Below are 22,663 nucleotides of genomic sequence, written 5' to 3'. Positions count from 1 at the left end.
CTCTTTCTAATGAGAAGCAAAATTAAACCCTTAAACATTTGCCTTTATCAGGAGACTAGCTATGTAGAACATGGCATTCAGTCCAGATTCCATCTTGGACAGTTGCAGTGTGCTTTGACAGCTGTGTTTGCCCTCCTAATTCTCTGTGCAGTCTCATTTGGACATTTGTATTTCTTGTGCCAACGTGGTATGTATTTAGTTGATAGGGTTATACTTTTTTATGATGAAAGCATCTTGACATTTAAATATTTTAAAAAACCATAAAAAAACCAGCTCCCATATACTACATTTTATGCCTGTCACATAAGATGTCCATTTCCTGCAAGTAGCTAAAGACACTCTCAAAAATTGCCATAGTGTATATTTTAATCCTGATTGGGCCTTGATTTTTAACAATAAATATATTTTCACTGCACAAGAAGTCATAGTTGTGCTTCAGAGATACAATCAAGAACCAATAGTACAATTCCAATAAGTGATGGTGTCATTACTGATAACCTAACAATTCCCCTCTTATATTGGAGGCTTTGGACTCTAGGAATACCTGTGTTTTACTGCAGAAATTTCAAGCACCCTCTTCAATTTGAGTGTTTTGCACTTAGTTGTGCCTAAATAGCACTTAATAGCCCTGTTGAGTTTTGGCATGGTGCCATTTGCTTGCTTGCATTTGTTGGTTATTCTCTCACAGGAGGACAGCTCAAACAGAATAGCTTCCTTCCCCTAGATCTGTCATTATCACTGTATTGTGCATTGTCCTTCTCTGTTCATTCACTCTGTTTTTAGTTGCTTAAGGAAAATGAAAGGCTGATGAGTCTTAGTGTCTCTAGTGGGAGTATAGGAATTTAGGCCTTATTAAAAGTACCCCATTTGTCATTCGTTGGAGCAAAGTTCTCTGTGTTGTAAGCAGGGGCAGGGAGAAAATGTTGGCATACTTCTGTTGCTTATTTTTTGTGGAGTATGAGTAAATGGAAAGGAAGAAACAGACTCCAACCTGTGGTTTCGTGATCTGTACAGAAGTTTGCAAATTCCAGTGAAATATTATCCTCAGAACTTGCCTCAGAGAGCAAGCAGGAGGTCAAACCTATATTTGAAGCCACTTATGGGCGGGTGTTGAACCCACCAAAAATCAGCTGTTCCCAAATTGTGGCTGAATTGAAATATTACTACAAGTTATATATGACCTTCTGCTGGTTACCAGCATGGAGTCAAGACCAGGGTTCAGGAACATATAAAACTGTCCTCCAAGGGAAAGCTCTTTGTTGTTGGAGCCAAACATACATAACGAACCCTATGTGTAGAATGCCAGTTGAGGTGTAAACAATTTGGGATTTAAAGAATTATTGAAAAGCCTAAATTTTTTTAATCCTAACATTTGGAACACACATTTTTTTATTAACCCAATTTTAAAAATACAGTGACACCAACTTGGGAATTATTTGAAATTCCTCATTTCTTTTATTCCTAGTGGTAATAGTTTTATAAATTAAATTGGTACTTGATAATTTGAACTTTTAATCATTTTGTGTCTTTGACTCTTTGTTCACAGAAATCAAGATGACTACCAGTTGGTTCGAAAATTAGGCCGGGGTAAATACAGTGAAGTATTTGAAGCCATCAACATCACAAATAATGAAAAAGTTTTTGTTAAAATTCTCAAGGTCAGTACATGCAGAGAGATTATAATTTTAGAGGTATTTGGAATTAGATTTTTTAAAGTAATAGTGATTCCTTTTTTTAAGTAGAATTTATTTAGAAGGGTTTTTGGAGTGCTTTGTTGTATCCTCTGAAGTCAGTTGAAGAGGTTGCCTTCATTTGACAGATCAGGAAACTGAAGCAAGAGAAGTGATTTGACTCAAGTCATGTAGCTAGATTGTGGCAGAAGAGAGGTTCAGTCTCCTCTCTCCTGAGTCTTGCTTAATACCAACTTCATATATTTTTGGTTATATTTCATGCGTCTGTTTTCAGTAAATTGTTACTTCTACTTTGTAAGCCTTTAGAGGGCAAGCAGATCACATCAGTGCAGTTAGTCTGATGCAAGTGCCCATGATAAGAGAATGTGAGTGATGACTGCTGCAGCAGACTCCAGCTCATTGCCCTGTGGTAATGCAAGGCCAGTGTGACTTAATGCTCTCTTGCAAAGGGAAACCGGACATTTACGTATTTTAACTCCCCTGGTGTTTAAATATTGGCTCAGGAGTTCTTGAACACACTGTACAGGCCACCTTTGGCCAATGAGCTACCAATGTGGAACTTGTAATTTTTATTGCACTGTAATTAAAACTGTAATTTCTACTGAGTAATTTATACTCATTTAACAGGAACTTAGTATATAATGCCTTGCCATAGGAACTTTTCCATATCTGACACTAAGGAACAGGGGTTCTCACACTATCTCAATTTATAGCACTTATATTGTCTTAGTTGCTTACTGATGGTACCCCTGAGCCAAAAGAAATATCTAACACTTCTGTATATGAAATACTTAAGTCCAAATAATTAAGAGTGTATTTTAACTTAGTACCCTATTCGAAAAAAGTTAAATACACAAATTGAAAAAAAGAAAACAGGGCGTCCCTGGTGGCTCAGGGGGTTAAGTCTTAGCACTGTGAAGCTAGCCGCAGCAACTACAGCACAAGTTCAATACTGGCCAGGGAGCTAACCCACATGGCAAAGCAGACCTCTCCTGTCTCATCTGCTGCTCCCCTCTGCAGTGTATTTCAGTAGATCGGCCTGTTCTGCTCCCCACTCTGTCTCTGGTGAATCCTGTCACTCCCTCCCTACACCTCTGGCCTGCACCCCAGCTCTTGTATGCATAAATAAATAAAATCTTTTTTTTTTTTTAAGAACACTATTTTAATACAACTATAATTAACTGCTGTTGGAATAAATATGCCTGTTAATCACTGCATAGTTTCTCAAATGTTGGAATCAGTTTGGACATTAGCAGCTTCATTGCCTATTCCACAGTGATTTTTGTGTAATACTCGCTTCCCTACACACACACACACAGCAACTACTGAAAATCTGGCATCTCAAAATGTCATTAAAAAGTGTAGTGCAATCTAATGTTGAAATTATGAACTACCTCAAGCTGGTAGTGCATTTAGTGTCTGGAAAATACCAAGAATTGATGAGTATTTCCCTCAAAAATTAAAGCAATCCCACAGACCCTCTGTCACTTTAACCTAAGATATATTTGTTCATCTGTAAAAATGAGATAATCTTGTTTAACCTATCTTTCTCAGTTATGAGAATCAAATACAGTTTTGCGTATAGAAATAAATTGGGAGACTGCAGTTCATTCAATAGTAGGATGACATTCATGTGGTATATCCTAGAATGAGGTGATATTTAAAGTCACATGAAAGGCACAGGGTCTTCTAGCTTAGAAGTTAGTGGTGGAGCTATTATCAGGCCCCAAATTGGAGGAGGATTTGGATAGGTGTAGGTTAGAGTGGGAAGCATGATCTAGAATGCACGAGATAAAGAGGAAAACATAAGTGAATAATAAGAATGTCTCTTGTGGAAGATGTCATAGGAGGTAAACTTAGAAAGGGAGATTAATAAATTGATGATGGCTTGGAAAGCATAATCATGCATTTCCTTCCAATCTTTTTTTTTTTTTAAACTTTAATGCTCCAAAGAACCCTATTTTATTTATTTATTTATGTAAAGATTTATTTATTTACACAAGCACTGGGGTACAGGCCAGAGGCACAGGAGGGTGAGAGAATTCACCAGAGACAGAGCAGGAAGCAGAACAGGCAGAAGGACCGAAAGCACTGCTGAGGGGAGCAGCAGGCAAGAAAGGAGAGGTCTGCCGTGCCATGTGAATCTCCCTGGCCATCTGGGAATCGAACCAGCGCTGCAGAGGCTGCAGACAGCTTCGCAGCACTGTGCTCAATCCACTACGCCACCGGGGAGGCCCTCCTTCCAGTCTTAACAATTAGAATTTGTTTTTCTTGTAGATAGTTAGGAGCTGGTGATGGTTTTACATCAAGGGTGGTTAAGAAAGATTATCTTTCAGTCTTTTCCTACCTGTACTATATGTTTTACTATAGTGTCTCCCCTGTTGAAGACAAAAGTTGTATTGATCCCATTAAATTAGGGTTTAAGGCACCTGTCTGGTCTATCATAAACCAGCTTTGTAAGTTTATAGATTTTTAAGGATTCTGTAAAATAGAGATTTTTGTCAACCAGTAGCTTTTGCCATAGACCATCAGTTGGGAAATAGAAATGTAAACATAACAGGATATAGATCTCCCATATGCTGTAGCAGATCAGAAAGATCTTATACTTGAAATAAGAAAACATCTGATCGGCTTGTTTCCTGGTCTCTGTTCTAAGTTCTCATAGAAGCAAGACTTCAAGGCCTTGGATTGAATTAAATTTGGACTGTGTGGATGTCGCTACAAACAGCGTTTCCGTTATTGTCTACGTTACAGTGAGCCCTGTTCTAAATGTTAATGTGTACATCACAATTCTCCAAGATAAATACAGTCCCTCCCCAGCAGTGATAAAAATAAAGTTGAAAAATACTTAAGTACTTTTCTCAAAGCTACACTGCCATGAAGCCAGGTTAAGAGGACAATCTTACCAAAACTTGCTTTGTGTGGAACCATTTGCTTAGGACTTAAGATGAGGTTCAAATAGTGAAGTTTGCTAGTTCCGAGACCTGGCTCTTCAACTTGGAATCATCTAGAAATAATCTCTGGCTTCATTCCTAAGATTCTGATTCAGTAAGTCTAGGTAGGCCCTGGGAATTGATATATTTTATTTGAAATATAAAAAGCCAGGTGATTATGAAAACTTAGCAGCCATTGGTCTTATTCATGAAGAGATGAAATATACTTTAAACAATTTCTAAGAATTGTATGATGTGTATTAGTACTCTTGAGGTCTTTCACACCCTAAGAAAGACTTGCAGACATATACCACATGTGGCTATTTGAGAATTTGAAATATGACTGGTGCAAACTGAGATATGTGTATGGATAAAATACATCAGATTTCAAAGACTTCGTACAAAAAAGTGTAAGATTATTCATTAATAATTAACAGTGATTTGATTTTATATTAATTTGATACATTGATTTGGTTGCATGAGGTTTTAGATATATCTTGTTAAGTATATTATTACAATTTTAACTATCTTTTTACTTTTTTAACATTGGTATTAGAACATTTAAAATACACTTGTGGCTTACATTATATTTTTTTGAGCCAGCACAGTTTAAGACTATTTAGAAGGAAGTTTTTTGGAGGAGGTACAGTTGAACCAAAGCTCGCCTCAGAAAAATGAAAAGGATTTCTGTACCAGAACAGATGTGGAAATGATGGGTGAGAACAAAAGAATCTGAACACACATTCAGAGGGTTTTGCAGAGTAGTCTTTTAGAATGAGGACATTAATTTTTACAGAAATACTGGTTATAAGGCTAGACAAGTATGTATTATGCCTGAGACACATTCTGAGATCATTTCAGTTACCACATTTGATTCTTGGAATGAGATAGATATTCCTGTTGAAAGACTTAGAGAGGTTATGTAACTTGCCCATAGGCACACAGCCAGCAGGTGGTGAAGGTAGAATTTGCATTCAGCAGTCTGACTCCAAGATCCACACTTACCCAGGTTATACTGCATGTGCAAAGATGGTTTGGCCATCCCACTATTGATCCTGATTTCCTTCATTTCTTCAGGGTGTTTGTAGACTTAGAAGAAGGAACAGAAAGAGCTCGTGTTTCATCCTAGTTGACAGAAGTATTTTACTAGATAGATACGTTACTATTAGTTACCATTTTACATTCCTAGTTTTGTATGGTTTTCATAAGTTAACATTAAGATTGAACATTGGGATTAAATGCTAATTCTGTGGTGGTCTGGTCTTTGGGATGGAAATCTTCTTTTCTTTCAATATTTGCAAAGTACCTGCAGAATGCTTACCTCAGGGCTAGAAGGGGATTCAGAAAGATCTGACATTTCCTTCCTTCAAGGAGCTCATAAGTAAGCCATTTACGTACTATATTACCTGTTGAAAATACTCTGAAATAATTTACTTCACTTATGTATTTTGTTTTCCCTTTCAGCCAGTAAAGAAGAAGAAAATCAAGCGTGAAATAAAGATTTTGGAGAATTTGCGAGGTGGTCCCAACATCATCACATTGGCAGACATTGTAAAAGACCCTGTGGTGAGTACAGTAGCTACTAGCGAGGCCCACCAGGGCTGAGGTGATGTTTTGACTTGGAGAACAACTGGCCTCTTTCTGTTACCCCCTCTACCATTAAGTCCTGCTTTAAAGTGCTTAATCAGTTATACCATTTAACTAGCTTGGGTCTTTGTTTGAAAGAGACCTCCACCCACAGACTATTTCTTATTCTTCTAGGCTAAGAGACTGATAGCACTGGAAACTGAAATGTGTTAATCCATTTTGCAAACTCAGGTCCGATGCCGATGGGCGATGGGCGCATTGTCGGGCTGCCTAGAGCCTGGTGAGACTTCAGCTCCATGTCTTCTGTTTGAAATCCATCCCAAAAATGACCTAAGTGTGGTGATGATCAGAGCGGGGAGGGCTTTTAGCAATAGAGGGTTTCCATCTACTGAGGCGAGGACTGCAAAGTTCACCACGTAGCATCGAAAACATTGTGCCCACTAAAGCTGCCAGTGCTGTTGCTAATGTGTGTTTTCTTTTTCTTTCCCCTAGTCACGAACCCCTGCCTTGGTCTTTGAACATGTAAACAACACAGATTTCAAGGTATATATGACCAACTGTTCAAGTTGTTGGGTTTTCAGACAACATAGAAAGCATTCTAGGGGACCTCCCTGATGGTACAAGAGTTGGGTCTCAGCCCAGTCAGGCTATCAGCAGCCACTGCGGCATGCACGGGTTCAATCCCGGACTGGGAGGTAGCCGACATGACATGGCAGACCTCTCCTGTTTTGCCTGCTGCTCCTCTCAGCAGTGTATTTCAGTTAGTCCACCTGTTCTGCTCCCTACTCTGTCTCTGGTGAATCCTCTTGCCCCCACACCTCTGACCTGCACCCCAGCTCTTGTATGCATAAATAGATGAAATAAGTCTTTAAAAAGAAAGAAAGGGCCTCACCTGGTGGCGCAGCGGTTGAGTGCTGGGCTGTGAAGCTGCCTGCAGCCTCTGTGGCACCGATTCGATCCCCAGCCGCCAGTTAGGGTCCCACATGGCGTGCAGACCTCTCCTGCTGCGCCCTCTGCTCCCCTCAGCAGTGTATTTCATCAGTCTGCCTGCTCTGCTCCCCGCTCTGGCTCTGGTGAATTCTCTCACCCTCCCGCGCTTCTGACTGTACCCAGTGCTTGTATAAATAAGTAAATAAATCTTTAGAAAAAGAAAAAGAAAGAAAGCATTCTAGGGATGACAGAAGAACTTGCTTCTAGCTTGCTTAAAATGGGATTTTCATCCTTATAGTGCTTAAATTTAAAATAGAAAATTCCTGTATAAGCAATACCCGTCCACATATTCCTGTCCACATCTTGGTATTTTTTGTTCAGGAAACAACTGTTCAAGAAGGAATGCATAGTATACATAAATGCAAGAACTGCTTGCATCTTAGGATGTCTCAAAAATGATAGGCTATAGGTTTTAAAAGGGAGTGAGATGGGGAAAACTTTATCAGGGACGACATCACTAGTCATTTAGTGATATGTACATGTTTTTTAAGTCTGCAGCTCTGGAAATTAGAATGGATATACATTTATGTTTGCTTTCAACTTGGCAGGATTAGTTTAAATTGACTTTACAGATTTGTCAGCAAGTCATCTGAATGCCTTCTGGTGATCTGCAGTGCCTATAACTATATAAGTCAAAGATGGGTTAGTTCCCCCTTAAAGTGTTGAGAAAATCTGAAGGTAGATGAAAAACAAACTAAATTGTGAATGTGTATCTGTGCATGTTGTTGCATATAGAAGTTTATGTTCCCAACAGTGAATTTTATGACTTTGGCAACACAAGTTTAAGTAATTCCTCACATTTGCTTACAGACTTAAAGTTCCAAAGTAGGTCTTTAAAGTGAATGTTATGTTGAAGAAGTAGAGAACACCAACAGATCTTGAAACAATGGCAAATGAACCAAGTATTAGTTTATATTACTACAAAGGATGGGACATAGCGTTCCTATCAGCATTTTTTCATGGTTCCAATGTATTTGTCTTTAACAGCAATTGTACCAGACATTAACGGACTATGATATTCGATTTTACATGTATGAGATTCTGAAGGTAAGAGCACCCTGGATATTAATAAGTATCTTTAGATTGATTTTCCCTTTGTTGAGTAGTCCAGCTGACTATAGAAAAGCCATGGGTTAACTTTGTCAAGTGTTTTGAAAGAAGGAACCTCTTCATATAAGTCTTATTAAGTTAAGCGCATCAGAACCTTTGTGCTCTAATGTAAGGGATATATAACATGAATATGGAAAGGACATTTAAAGACAGCTGGATCCTTTAACAAATATTTGTAACCTCTGTCTTGCTCCTATGAAAGTTAAATTGATCAAAACTTGTAAAAAATACCTCCTGATATGCTGACTTTGGTATCCTTTTTTCATGTAAAACTCCACAAGTAAAACAGTAAACTTAATTCAACCCTCAAAAGTTGTCATAAGGATTATGTAATCTTTGCTTAGAGATGACTGATTTAGAGCAGACTTTGATTTCTAAAGTGGAATCATCAACTGTATCTTGCTCCCAGTAGTCACAAGATCAACTTTATAGATAATTATTAAGACATGGCCAAAGTTACTGATCAGGGGATTGAAAAGTCTGTGCTTGAATCTTAGATGTTCCTTAAAGAGACTGCCAGCAGAAATATTTGATATTTTCCATGGCTCATGCAGTCTTGTGGCAATCAGGGTTTAACAAAATTAAGGATATACTTGCTTAGCACTGGGAACCATAGGAAACCCAGCAGCCCATAACCAGTGACGTTCGCTGACTTACAGGCCAGGATTAAGAAAACCCAAAGGTTATGCCACTCTGGTCACCTTAATTTGAAACTGGATATGGTTTTCAAGTTGGATTTGATGTTAAAAGTGAAATTTTAAAGCTTTGCAGCCCTTTGGGTCTTTCTTACATTACTACACTCTGCTGTTGTTGTACACACGCAGCCATTGGTAGATAATATGCAAGCAAATACACGTGGCTGTGTTCCAATAAAATATTCACAAAAATAGGCAGCAGGCAGTATTTGGCAAGAGGACTATGGTAAGTTCTTAAAGTAAGAGGTTTGTAGTAGTGTAGGCCAGTTTCCTTCCTTTGAGAGACCTGTTTGTGAAAATCATTCAGGCTTTGGTAAGAGGAAGAAATTAGAAGGGAATAATTGATGTATACTTTGGGTCTTTTTGAATAGAAAGGATGTGAAACAACAGTGCAAGAACAGAACTTGAAGTTCAGAGATGCGCGTTTTCTTGACTATGGGATCTTAAGCCAAGTCTGAAGAATAGTTACGGGAGCAGTTGTCCTAACCCTGACTCCCTGGGGTGTTCTGAGACTAGAAAGAAAGCCATGGAGAAAAAAGTATGGAATTTAAAACTAAAAAATCACTCTTATATGCAAGCTAATTCCCTTTTCTTACTTGTACCTCCCACAGGCGTTGGATTATTGTCATAGTATGGGCATTATGCACAGAGATGTGAAGCCTCATAATGTCATGATTGATCATGAGCACAGAAAGGTAAAGTGATAGACTAACAAGTCTTATTTATCGACATTATAAACACTTTATTCCTAGCATCTGTCTTAATAACACTTAATTCCTAGAATAATAACACTATTAACACTTTAATAACACTTTATTCCTAGCATCTGTCTCATTCCTTAGTACCTTTTAAGTATTTGATAAATATTTGGTGTGTGAGTGAGCAAATCAGAATGCTTAAACTGTTACTCATTTTCCTAAGAATACTATCACGAAGGCCGCAGATTTGTGTAGTTGGCAAAACATTAGTTTTGAGCAAGAAAACTGACTTTTAGTCTTACTGAAGACTACTTTCTTGGGAAACTCCTTTTTCATGCTCCTTTTTCTTACCTATATAAAGGACATAATAGTATTTGGCCAAGATGTCGTTAGGTTATTGTGAGATTTAAGTGTACACACTTGTGGAATGAATAAAATATTCAGAAAATGCTGCTTACTAGCAAGTGTCACGAGGACCTTGAGCTCTTCAGGTGTTTTTAGTGAGAACCTCACTGACCACATACTTTTTTTTTTTTTTAAAGATTTATTTTTTTTTTTATTTATACAAGCACTGGGTACAGTCAGAAGCGCGGGAGGGTGAGAGAATTCACCAGAGCCAGAGCGGGGAGCAGAGCAGACAGAAGGACCAAAGTACACTGCTGAGGGGAGCAGCGGGCAGCAGGAGAGGTCTGCGCGCCATGTGGGACCCTCCGGTGGCCGGGGAGCAGTGGGAACTGAACCGGCGCTGCAGAGGCTGCAGGCAGCTTCGCAACCCAGCTCTCAACCGCTGCGCCACCGGGGAGGCCCAGACCATACTTTTAACACTTCAGTCTTTTGTATTATTATTTTCTTACATCATTGTTCATTTTTGTACAATATTTTATTTCTCCCCTCGTGTAGTTTCCATTAATTCTCCTACCACACAGCACCCATGACCATCACCATAGTCCCTTGTGCTCTTCCTGCCCCTGTTTTTTTTTTGTTTGTTTTTGTTTTGTTTTGTTTTCTGTGGGACCCTCGCCGGTGGCCGGGGATCGAACTGGCGCTGCAGAGGCTGCAGGCAGCCTCACAACCCAGTGCTCAACCACTGTGCCACCAGGGGAGGCCCTCCTCCCCTGTTTTGACCCTTCTCCTTCCCCAGCTGCTGTATGCCTCAGATATATGGTTTGCCTGCAAGATTTGTCTTTTTCGGGCCTCCCCGGTGGCACAGCAGTTGAGCGCTGGGTTGCGAAGCTGCCCACAGCCTCTGCAGCGCCGGTTCGATCCCCGGCCACTGGGGGAGGGTCCCACATGGCGTGCTGACCTCTCCTGCCGCCCGCTGCTCCCCGCAGCAGTGTACTTCCGTCCTTCTGCCTGCTCTGCTCCCTGCTCTGGCTCTGGTGAATTCTCTCACCCTCCCACGCTTCTGACTGTACCCAGTGCTTGTATGTACGTATACATAAATAAATAAATAAATCTTCCAAAAAAAAAAAAAAAAAGTTGAAAGTGATGTGAAGGAGTAATTAGGAATAGGGAATGGTGATGGAGTGTTACAATTTTAAATTAGATGATTAGAGGGAAGGTTTCTTTGGAGAAGACTTGAAGGGAACCAGGTCATAGTCTCTGAAAGAAGTGTCAGAGGCAAAGGAAGTTGTAGAGGCAAAGGCTGTGGGGCCAAACTGTACCTGACCTGTGACAGCAGCAAGGGTGGAACTGGGATCAAATGACCCAGAGGGGAAAGAAATGAGGTCAAAGAGGTAAAGAGAGCTGGATCATTTAAAACCTCAAAGATCGTCGTGAGACATTCTCTCTGATGGTGCAAAATTTTTGCAGGGCTTGAATAGAAAGTTGGCGTGTTTTCATTTGCTTTTTTACTGCACATCATAATAGAATAGCTAAAATGAAAAATGACGATACTAAATGCTAGCAAGGATACAGAGAAACTCAGTCATTTACATCTTGCTGATGGGAATGTAAAGTTTTTACTTTTTTGGAAAATACCAAACAACTCTTTTATAATTTGTCAGTTTCTTAAAAAACTGTGTGCTCACCAAATGATCCAGTGATGGAATTTATCCCAGAGAAATGAAAACACAAACGTACACATGAATGCTGCTTTATTTGTAATAGCTCAGAATTGGAAAAAAACTTCAGTGTCTTCTGTGGGTGATTAATCAAATTGTGGCAAGTTCATACCAAATGTAGTAATCATTATCAAGTAATATTACTGAGTAGTATTACTCAGCAATAAAAAGAAATAGACCATTGATAATACAACTTAGATGGATATCATGCTTAAGTGGGGAAAAAAGTAATCTCAAAAAGTTATACTGATGATTCCATTTATATATATCATTTTCAAAATGACAAAATTACAGTTAGAGAACAGAGGATTAGTCAGGGGTTGGAAAGGGATGGAAAGTAAAAGGAAAGGCAGGTATAATTGGAGCAGTTCTGTACCCTGTGGTGGAAATTATGTGAATCTTTATGGGACAATAAGATGTAATTGTTAGGGGAAACTAGGTGAAAGGTAGGTACACAGTATACTTCCAACTTCTGTGAATTTATTACCTTTTTTAAATAAAAAGGCTTTTTAAAATGAATCATACTGATTGCTGGTTAGAGAATGGAGAGACAAGAGTGAAAGCAGGCAGACCAATAGGGTGAGGGGACAATTGCAGCAAATGAGACGAGATGATGGTGACATGGGTGAAGGTAGTGGCAATGGGGGGATGATAATGGTGACAATACGGTAGAGCCAACAGAATTTGTTAACTGATTTTTTGTGGTATGTCAGGGAAATTAGTCCAAGATGACTAATTTGGGGCCTGAATGTGAAGATGAAAGAAATGGGGAGGCTGTGGGAGAAGCAGGTTTTGTAAGGAATCATCAGAGGTTTAGTTTTGAGATGTCTGTTAAGTGATCATGAAGATGAGACTGGTCGGAGGCGTAGGCTGGATTATGGGTGTGAAGCCACAAGACCAGAAATGGTCACTTGGGAATGCTTGTCAGGAACAGCTGTGGAGTGCTGATGCTAAAGGGTTGTAGAGAATGACTAAAAAAAATAAGCTACACTTTCTCTAATTTTGATAACTTTCCTTGGCTTATTAAAACAAGGAAGACCGGGCCTCCCCGGTGGCGCAGTGGTTGAGCACTGGGTTGCGAAGCTGCCCGCGGCCTCTGCGGCGCCGGTTCGATCCCCAGCTGCTCCCCGGCCACCGGAGGAGGGTCCCACATGGCGCGCAGACCTCTCCTGCCACCTGCTGCTCCCCTCAGCAGTGTACTTCGGTCCTTCTGCCTGCTCTGCTCCCCGCTCTGGCTCTGGTGAATTCTCTCACCCTCCCGCGCTTCTGACTGTACCCAGTGCATGTATAAACAAAACAAATAAATAAATAAAACATGCCTCTATAAAAAAAGGAAGGAAAACCACTGTATCTAGTAGTTAACAGTGATCTTAGCAGAGACAGTGCCAGAGCAGTTGGGAATTACTTAGTTCCTACTACTCCCACATAAAATAATGACCATACTTTGCACAGTGGGCAAATAAAGATACCTGTCATATCACATATGATACATTTTGGTAAGAGCTATTTTGTGTGGCTTTTGTCTTCACATAGCTTTTTTTTTTTTTTTTTTTTTTTTTTTTAATACTTATATGTGCTGGGCATTTTGTTGAATTCTCAAGTTACAAAGTAAATAAAATAGTCCTTACCTTTAAGAAACTTACAGTCCATATTGAAAAAGAACAGTAAAAAATAAATACAATAAAGAGTTGTAGATTCTATTAAAGAAATAAATCTGATATTCTGGGGCGTTAAAGATAATAATGATCACTACTTGTACAATTAGAAAATACTGTTAAAGGAATTAAATATCTCAGAAATATAAAATTGCTCATAATTCATTCCTTTTTTTTTTTTTTCCCCCTTTTCAGCTACGGCTAATAGACTGGGGTTTGGCCGAGTTTTACCATCCTGGCCAAGAATATAATGTCCGAGTTGCTTCCCGATACTTCAAAGGTCCTGAGCTGCTTGTAGACTATCAGGTGAGAAGAGATGAGCAGATAAAATTTCTGTTCTGTGTTTGTTTTGCATATAACTTGTGAAAAACGTCATTTTGTGCTTTTGAGTAGGCCACTTATGCACATCCATTGCTGTCTGTTTTGTATATGGTTTGTTTTTTTTGTTTTGTTTTGTTTTTTTAAAGATTACTTTGCATACAAGAACTGGGTACAGGCCAGAGATGCAGGGGGTGAGAGGATTCACCAGAGACAGAGTGGGGAACAGAACAGGCAGATTGACTGAAATACACTGCTGAGGGGAGCAGCGGGCAAGACAGGAGAGGTCTGCTTTGCCATGTGAGTTGCTCCCTGGCCAGCCGGGGATCGAACTCATGCCACAGAGGTTGCGGGCAGCTTCATAGTGCGTTGCTCAACACCTTGTACCACCTGGGAGGCCCCCTTTTGTATGTTTTCATTGTCATGTCATTAGAATATGAATAGGTCTGCATTTCATTTGACTCTGAGGGGAAAGTACACCAAAGATATTTTTTCAATCGGAAATTTCCAAACTAGTTAAAGAATTGCTAGCTAGGTTTAACCAACCTTAAAGTAAAAATGTAAAAAAAAAAAAAAATATTGTGGTTTTCCTAAAGGTAATCTCCTACCAGAAAGGAAAAAGCTTTCTCCTTACAGAAAAACAAAATAATCCTTGGGATTACCTTTCATGCCCAGTATTCCTGGGTGTTATTATTGCATACCTAAACTTTAGTTCACATTCTTAGTCCTAGGATCTTGAAGACATTATCTGAGCTCAAAACATATTTTATGCCTAAAAGTTTTCTTTATAGCATTTTAATGGTGAACACTGAAACACTTTCCTATTATAGGGAGATTAAAGATTAATCTCAAACCTTTATGCAGTAAAATTAATGATACATATTAGAAGGTTTCCATAGGCTAACAATTTGGGAATGTTCGTCCGTAAGTGAAAAAAGGGATTCAAAGTCATCTATACAAATTGTTTTTAAATGGGATGGGAGGGTAGGTGGGATATATAGAAGAATGAAACGAAATACATGAAGATGTTACTAGCAATTGATGTTGAGTCATGGAGTACTTTTTTTTTTTTTAAGTTAAATAATTTTATTTTGAAATTACAAGATATTTCATATATGAATACAATGATGTTTTCTTTAATGCAGATGTACGATTATAGTTTGGATATGTGGAGCTTGGGTTGTATGCTGGCAAGTATGATCTTTCGGAAGGAGCCATTTTTCCATGGACATGATAATTATGATCAGGTGATTTATGTTATTCCCATCAGGGAACTAATTGGTATAACCTTGTGATGGCCAAATCTGCCTACTCAGTGGAAACTGCACTGGATATTGCTAAAATACAGATGCCTAACCCCCACTGGAGACCTATTAATTCAGAATTTCCGAGGACGGGGTCCTAGAATAATTTTCAGTTTACAGCTTGTTCAGCCAACCTGACGTTCATCCTCAGATTACTTTGGGAGCTACCAGTTTAGTTTTTGATTCCAGAGTTTTTCCCATCTTCTTAATATGCATTGCTTGTTTTATTGTGAAATATACCTACACAATATTTTATGATACAAAAGTCAAAGAATAATAGTTTGAGAACTAGGACTTTACCTTAGAATTTCTTAATATGAACTTGCCTAGAGCTGGAAATGTTTTCTCATTGTGTTGTTATGTGCTGTTTCTATGATCCTTTTGTCTCTTAGAGCGATTGAATTGATGTATGTTGGTAGAAATAGAAATGGTGTTTTTTAAGATCAAGGGGTCATTTCAGTTGAGAGGATCTAGAATGATGCTAGGACTAGAGGAACCTAGTATTGCTTTATTTGAGCACAACGACCACTTTTAATATGAGTCAAAGAATACCACCTAAATTCAGTTAAACGCAGCAACTCTACCGGGCTCCATGCAGGATTGAGAAATACAGGGAAAAAAGAGAATAGTGCCTCCTTTCAAATAGTTCATAGTCTAGTAAGGGAACTAAGCACACAAAGAAATGTTAGGTCATAAATGCCAGAGTAGAAATGTAGACAAGGCACAAAAGGTAGCTGTAGTGGGAGTGGTCTGAGTGTTTGGGGAGCTTCCCAAAAGAAATAGCATTAGCTAGGTTGTGAGGTTGAAAAATTAAGATTCACCAGGAATACATTTCAAGGGGAAGAAACCAGGTTATTAAGTGGGGTTTGATATTTTTTCTTGATATCTCCACATGGAATAATAATATGGGGAATTTTAGGGAAAAATCCATTTCTGCTGTGCACAGAAATTTGGAGTAAATTAAGGTGTAACATTCATACTTGTAGCAATGACAATGCCTTGCTGTTAATTCGATTGTGCTTGTTTGTTGATTTAATCATGTAATATGCTTGTGGTGTGGGTTTTTCTCTTCAATTCTAGTTGGTGAGGATAGCCAAAGTTCTGGGGACAGAAGATTTATATGACTATATTGACAAATACAACATTGAATTAGATCCACGTTTCAATGATATCTTGGGCAGGTAAGTTATAAAATGAAATCTGTTCTAAAGCTCTGTGGGTGTAAACTGACCATTTGTTCTTTAAGATAGCTATTTTCTCTTTGCCATCAGTGGCATAGTAGCTATAGTATGGTGCCACAGCATGCTGCATGTATGGGCAGCCCTGTAGTGAAAGCATTGCACAGACATTTTTCCAATTCCCTTTTAGAAGTCTGAAAGTGAAATGATAGTCATGATTCCTGTGAAGTGATGAAAATGTAGATTCTAGTAAAAGGATCACAGTTGAATCAGAAATCAGAGTCTCTTAATTTCACTTGCCTTTTCCAAATGACAAAGCCTTTGCTAAAAGAAAATATATATAAATAGAAAACAAGACATACAGATACACAGACACTGGACTCTGAAATTAGTGATTGACATAATTCTAATTCATTGACCACTTAACAGGTAGAGGTGGACTTCCCTGATGCAAGGCTTTTGCTGACCAAGTGGCAGAAGTGCTGGGAATGTGTGTGGGGATGGGAAAGAGTCCTGGTTGGCACAGCCCACTGACCTTCCTTGCTGCACATTCAACCCTGTAAAGTAACCTGAATTATGTTTCATAAAATTATAGGACCCAGATTTTTCTTATCTGCAACACTGCTATTTCCAGTCTTTCCAATTAGCCTTTTTGTCTCCCCAGAGGCAGAGTAGTACAAGACTAATCTCTTGAGTTTTAATAATCCCTCTTTACTATTGGCTGGGCTCCTAGCCACTAAAAAAACTTAGGAGTGAAATTTTGGGCTTCTTTACCCCTTGGTCCATTTCTGATTATTTGTTTTGGCCCTGCAGACACTCCCGTAAGCGATGGGAACGCTTTGTCCACAGTGAAAACCAGCACCTTGTCAGCCCAGAGGCCTTGGATTTCCTGGACAAGCTGCTGCGATATGACCACCAGTCACGGCTTACCGCAAGAGAGGCCATGGAGCACCCCTATTTCTGTGAGTCCAACTGCCTAGTCCATAGAGCCTGTGCAGGCCTGTCCAGCAGACTGTGCAAGGCAAAAGACAGTATATGCAATGGGAAAAAAGCTCTGGGCCCAGAGTCCTACAGAACAGAGTTGGAATCCCAGTTCTCCTTAGCTTACTACAAAGGTACTTAGCCACCATGGGCTTCAGTTTCTTCAAATGGGGACAGCAGTGGCAACTGTCTTTAAAATTGTTGTCTTACTGTGTGGGCAATGCTTCTCATTGACTCGTCTGGAGTGGTTATTTTAGGACAAACAGCCCTATATCTGTCTGTCGTGTCTGTTATTCATTGGTGAGAACCAAGCAGGTTTGAAATCTGCTTATGAACATTTGATTGAGTTTGTTAGTGTAACTAATTGTGCTGTCTTGGGTTAAATGCCACGTAGATTAACTCCATCCTCACTGGGATGTTGGCTTCAGTATTGGATTGTTCCTTTGGGGTATGGTTATATGGAGAATCACTAACATTCTTGCCCAGCTCCTATATCTGAAGCAGACTTCCAGGCTGAGAATAGAGTGAAGTCTGTGGTCATATACTACCTACCCAAACTTAATAACACTGGCCTGGTTGGCACCATATTTGACCAGCTGCACTGTGGACTACAATGCAACCAATTCACTGATAGTGTATTACTGTCTTTGACAGGTTAGATTGTTTTGTCTCATTATATCCTAATAGGGTCATTTTTATTTTAAGTTAGCTCTACTATATATAACTCATTTTCCTACCATTTAGCTTAAGAGTGGACCTTTACCATTGTTAGACAGGAGAAATAATTCTGATGTATATTAGTTGTCTAATTCATGGTGAAGGTATTTGCTACCTACCTTCTGGGAACAATAGCGGGTATTAAATGAAATGCAAAGAATGAGGGTCACTTCATTAAGGCCCCAGACTGTTAGTTTAATCCTTCAGGCATAACAGAACCTAATCCTTTGTCTTTTTTTCTAGACACTGTTGTGAAAGACCAGGCTCGAATGGGTTCATCTAACATGCCAGGGGGCAGTACGCCTGTCAGCAGCGCCAATATGATGTCAGGTCAGTTCATTATTCTTAGTTTTGCTCCTTCATTATGGCCTGATTTCTTTGGACCATCTCTTCTCTGTCATGATTATCTTATCAATATATTGGCATGTCTGACTCTCCCCCAACAGGTTTCAAAATGCTTAAACAAATGGGGCATGGAGGAGTTTGTGCCTGGGTTTATATATAATATGTACATAAGAAAGATTCTCCACATTTTTTCCCAGAGCAACTAAAGTGTGCCTGGTAAATTGTAAAGGCATATATGAAATTATTATTCATTGTTGAGTCATCATGATTTAGAGCAAGTTTTTAGACTATGTACACAATTATTCAAAAGAAAGCATAGGCCCAATGCCTAAGAATTGTACTTTGGGGCTTCCCTGGTGGCACAGGGGTTAAAGTCTCACCACTATCAAGCTGTCACCAGCCACTGTGGCATGAGCTCAATCCCCAGCCAGGGAGCTAACCCATATGGCCAGCAGACCTCTCCTGTCCTGCCCACTGCTCCCCTCAGCAGTGTATTTCAGTAGATCCGCTTGTTCTGCTCACCACTCTGTCTCTGGTAAATCCTCTCACCCTCCTCCCCCCACACCCCCCTCTGGTGTCCACCTCAGTTCTTGTATACATAAATACAATCTTTAAAAAAAGAAAAAAAGAATTGTACTTTGTAGGCATTACCCACATTGGTAAACTTGTAGTGAGAGCATTTACTCAGATACCCTCAAAAGAATTCCTGTTGTCCCAATTATTTTTTAAAGAACTAATCGCCTTCTAGTGTTTATCCTCTGGGTATCTTGTCTATTTATAAAATGATGTATATCCAGCTTTGCTTATTGCACTCGTCTTTGTAATAGAAAACATTGAAACTAGCTCTCTGTAGGGAACTGATTAAATGAATTATGGCACTGCCATTTCAGAGGGATGTTATACAGCCAGAGAAAAGGATGAGTGTTTCATGTTCTTTTCTTGCTCCAACACCAAGGTAATAATGTAACATGATAAAAAGCAAGATACAAAACCATATCCAAGACCCCAGGAGTGGACAAAAACATATGTCATGTTTTTATATATGATTCTTATATGCATGTCATGCATGCACACAAAGTATTTCTGGAAGAATACACCCCAAAAATGGTGCCCTAAGTTGGTCAGGTGAAATTTTTCACTGTAAACTCTTTTGAACCTTTTGTATTTTGAATCATATGAATATATTGCCTGTTCAAAAAACACATACAGCATATGAAGATTAAAGAACTTAGCTGATTGAGGGCCGTGTAATGGATAATTTGGGTCATTGGATGAATGGTAGAAATCAGATAGAAATAAATTCTAAAATACAATTTTAGCTTAGAAATAGGAAATGCTCCTTTGTCCCACTGAAAATCACTTTAGTATAATAGTTTCCCCTTAACCTATGGTTTCACTTTCCGCAGTTGTAGTTACCCACAATGAACTACAGTGCAAGAATACATACAATAAAATATTTTGAGAGGCCACATTCATGTAGCTTTTATTATAGTATTTTGTTATTAATCATGCTTGTTAATGTCTTACTGTGCCTAACTTAACAAATTGAAGTTTATCATACCTATGATTTATCATAGATTTATCACAGGGGAAAAAAAGGTAGTACACTAGTCACTAGTAAGTGTGTATATGTATATATATACACATACATACACACATATTAGCATATATATATATATATATCAGAGGGAGTTCTGTACTCTCTGCTTACATATCCACTTATCTTAGAAGTTATCCCCCAGAGGGCCTCCCCGGTGGCGCAGTGGTTGAATGCTGGGTTGCGAAGTTGCCCGCGGCCTCTGCGGCGCCGGTTCGATCCCCGGCTGCTCCCCGGCCACCAGAGGAGGGTCCCACATGGCGCGCAGACCTCTCCTGCCGCCCGCTGCTCCCCTCAGCAGTGTACTTCGGTCCTTCTGCCTGCTCTGCTCCCCGCTCTGGCTCTGGTGAATTCTCTCACCCTCCCGCGCTTCTGACTGTACCCAATGCATGTATAAACAAACAAATAAATAAATAAATACATACATAAATAAAAATACATGCCTCTTTAAAAAAAAATAAAATTAAAAAAAAAAAAAGAAGTTATCCCCCACAAATGGGGGGGATGAGGGATTATTACTATTTAGTTTGAAAGCGGCCAGCTACCTTGACATTGTGGTTTAAGAACTTTGACTCTGACCCTCTGCTGTTTGGTATGACTATTAAAATCGAAAAATTTAGAAATCAGTTCCTTGGTTAACATTAGCCACATTTCAAGTACTCAGTAGCCACATGTGGCTGTTGGCCACTGTGTTAGCACAGATTATAGTGGATAGTGCCACCCTTAGACAGGCCTCAGTTGGAATCCAATCACAGTTGCCACTTACTAGCCTTGAACACACTGCTTAACACTCTGCAGGTTTATCTGTCTCCTAAATTTATTAGAACTTGCTTTTTTTAAGTGTGAAGATTTAATTTGAAATTATGTTTCATTTGTAAAAATTAGGTTTAGAAAAGTCCCGCTATAAAAAGAGAATTGTTATTGTGTTGCTTTTGAGACAGTTACTATGGAAAAATTGGTCACTAAGATTTCCATGGCTCACTGTCACCTGTTTTTCTTTCAGGGATTTCTTCAGTGCCAACCCCTTCACCCCTCGGACCTCTGGCAGGCTCACCAGTGATTGCTGCTGCCAACCCCCTTGGGATGCCTGTTCCAGCTACCGCTGGCGCTCAGCAGTAATGGCCCCTTCTGTCTCCTGATGCCTGAGCAGAGGTGGGGGAGTCCACTCTCTCCTTGATGCAGCTTGCGCCTGGCGGGGAGGGGTGAAATACTTCAGAAGCACCGTGTCTGAACCGTTGCTTGTGGATTTATAGTAGTACAGTCATAAAAAAAAAAAATTATAATAGGCTGATTTTCTTTTTCTTTTCTTTTTTTTTTTTTAAACTCGAACTTTTCATAACTCAGGGGAGTCCCTGAAAAATTACTTGCAGGTGGAATATTTCACGGACAAATTTTTTTCTCCCCTTCCAAATTCAGTTCCTCATCACTGAAGAACAAAGATAAACCAGCCTCAATCCCAGCTGCTGCGTTTGGGTGGAGATTTCTTCCCATGCCCACCATTGCTCCCCCATCATCCCACACTTGGGGAGTTTGTATCTCATGCTTTTCTCCAGAGATTACAAAAATGTAGCTTCTCAAGGGCAATGGGAAGGAAGGAGAAAGGAAGGACCCAATAGTGTACTGCTCGTCACTTATATCACTTTACTACAGAAGTGCTTCAGTGGGTTTATCCTGGTGAATCTAGTGGAAATATGTCTTAGTAAACACTGAGATACTGAAAGTCTACCCAAAAGTGCAGACAGGTCCTAAAAACTCGTGTTCGGTATGAATCATGTCTTATTGACCTAATTCTCAGTCCAGCTCACTTAAGATTTTAGTTTCCATTTAATCTAAAACTTTAACAACGTCCTTCCCCAACTTCTTGGTCCTCTCCCCTTTCATCTCCTGATAAGCTCCTCAGCAGATAGGAGAGGGAAGGCAAAACCTTTTCCAGTTTTTTTCAACTTGGCCATTTTGAGTTCAGTTATTTACTGGGTATAACCTAATACTTTTTACAGGAGAAGGAAACATTGTAGAGGTTTCATGAGCGCAATTCTTTAAGAGCTAATGGGAGATGTGGCCACATTGAGTTTCATTTAAGCTTTCTACAGTCTTTTCCTCCTGCCTTCCCCTTCCCTCACATACCATCCTGTGAGAAGACCTGCCCCATGGTCTTGTAAATGTGTCTGAGAGGTAGAAGCAGAGCCACTATCTCCAGTGAAACTGAAATGGTAGACCTGTAATTGTGGGAAAATGATAAACTCTCTTGTTACAGCCCTGCCACCCCTTGCTGTGTGTACATATATAATACTTTTGTCCTTCATATGTGAAAGATCCAGTGTTGGAATTCTTTGGTGTAAATAAACGTTTGGTTTTATTTATCAAGGTTAGATTTAAGTTCCCTGTGTAAAGGTCTCGCTGGGTGGGTGTCTCACGTTCACATCTGAGGGGCCTGCAGCCCTGTACCGTGGAGGCTTCCTTAGGCCCCCATTTTTATACACCCCTCATTCGACCCATGGTACCGGGCAGGGCAGAGAGGCCTTAAAAAAGCACCACAAGCCAAAGCGTCTCTGGGGATTAAGGATCCTTTGCCATAAAATTCATTTTGTGTCTCAGCAGTGCAGGGATTGGGGATGGAAAAAGTCGCCAGTTTTGTGTGTTTGTGTGTGTGTAAAGTGGATTTTCCACTGTAATCCAACCACCTAAGTTTATCAGGTGCTTCACTGAAGAAGCCTAGTTTTTTAAGCACAATAGCAAAACCATCAGCTCTGTATTTTCTCCTGTTACTTCATTACAGTAGCTGCTTGTGGGGACTAGGAAAA

General features: G+C 39.6%; 1 protein-coding gene across 1 annotated transcript in view; it reads left to right on the top strand.

Annotated features, from left to right (window-relative positions):
• Window positions 1-22,226, top strand: part of CSNK2A1 (casein kinase 2 alpha 1) — a 51,023-nt gene extending 28,797 nt beyond the window's left edge. Inside the window, exons 3-13 of the mRNA XM_037497537.2 lie at window positions 1,547-1,658; window positions 6,089-6,190; window positions 6,704-6,754; window positions 8,189-8,248; window positions 9,618-9,701; window positions 13,618-13,728; window positions 14,886-14,987; window positions 16,125-16,225; window positions 17,036-17,184; window positions 18,164-18,250; window positions 20,866-22,226. Coding sequence (XP_037353434.1) covers window positions 1,547-1,658; window positions 6,089-6,190; window positions 6,704-6,754; window positions 8,189-8,248; window positions 9,618-9,701; window positions 13,618-13,728; window positions 14,886-14,987; window positions 16,125-16,225; window positions 17,036-17,184; window positions 18,164-18,250; window positions 20,866-20,981 — 1,075 coding nt within the window. The 3' untranslated portion in view covers window positions 20,982-22,226. The remainder of the gene's footprint in view (window positions 1-1,546; window positions 1,659-6,088; window positions 6,191-6,703; window positions 6,755-8,188; window positions 8,249-9,617; window positions 9,702-13,617; window positions 13,729-14,885; window positions 14,988-16,124; window positions 16,226-17,035; window positions 17,185-18,163; window positions 18,251-20,865) is intronic.
• Window positions 22,227-22,663: the final 437 nt, after the last annotated feature.

Source organism: Talpa occidentalis, unplaced genomic scaffold (assembly GCF_014898055.3).
Source record: "Talpa occidentalis isolate TD23 unplaced genomic scaffold, MPIMG_talOcc4v2.1 talOcc4.10, whole genome shotgun sequence".
Lineage (NCBI taxonomy): Eukaryota > Metazoa > Chordata > Mammalia > Eulipotyphla > Talpidae > Talpa > Talpa occidentalis.
Note: the sequence above shows the minus strand (reverse complement) of the source record. Positions and strands in the feature narration are given on the sequence as shown.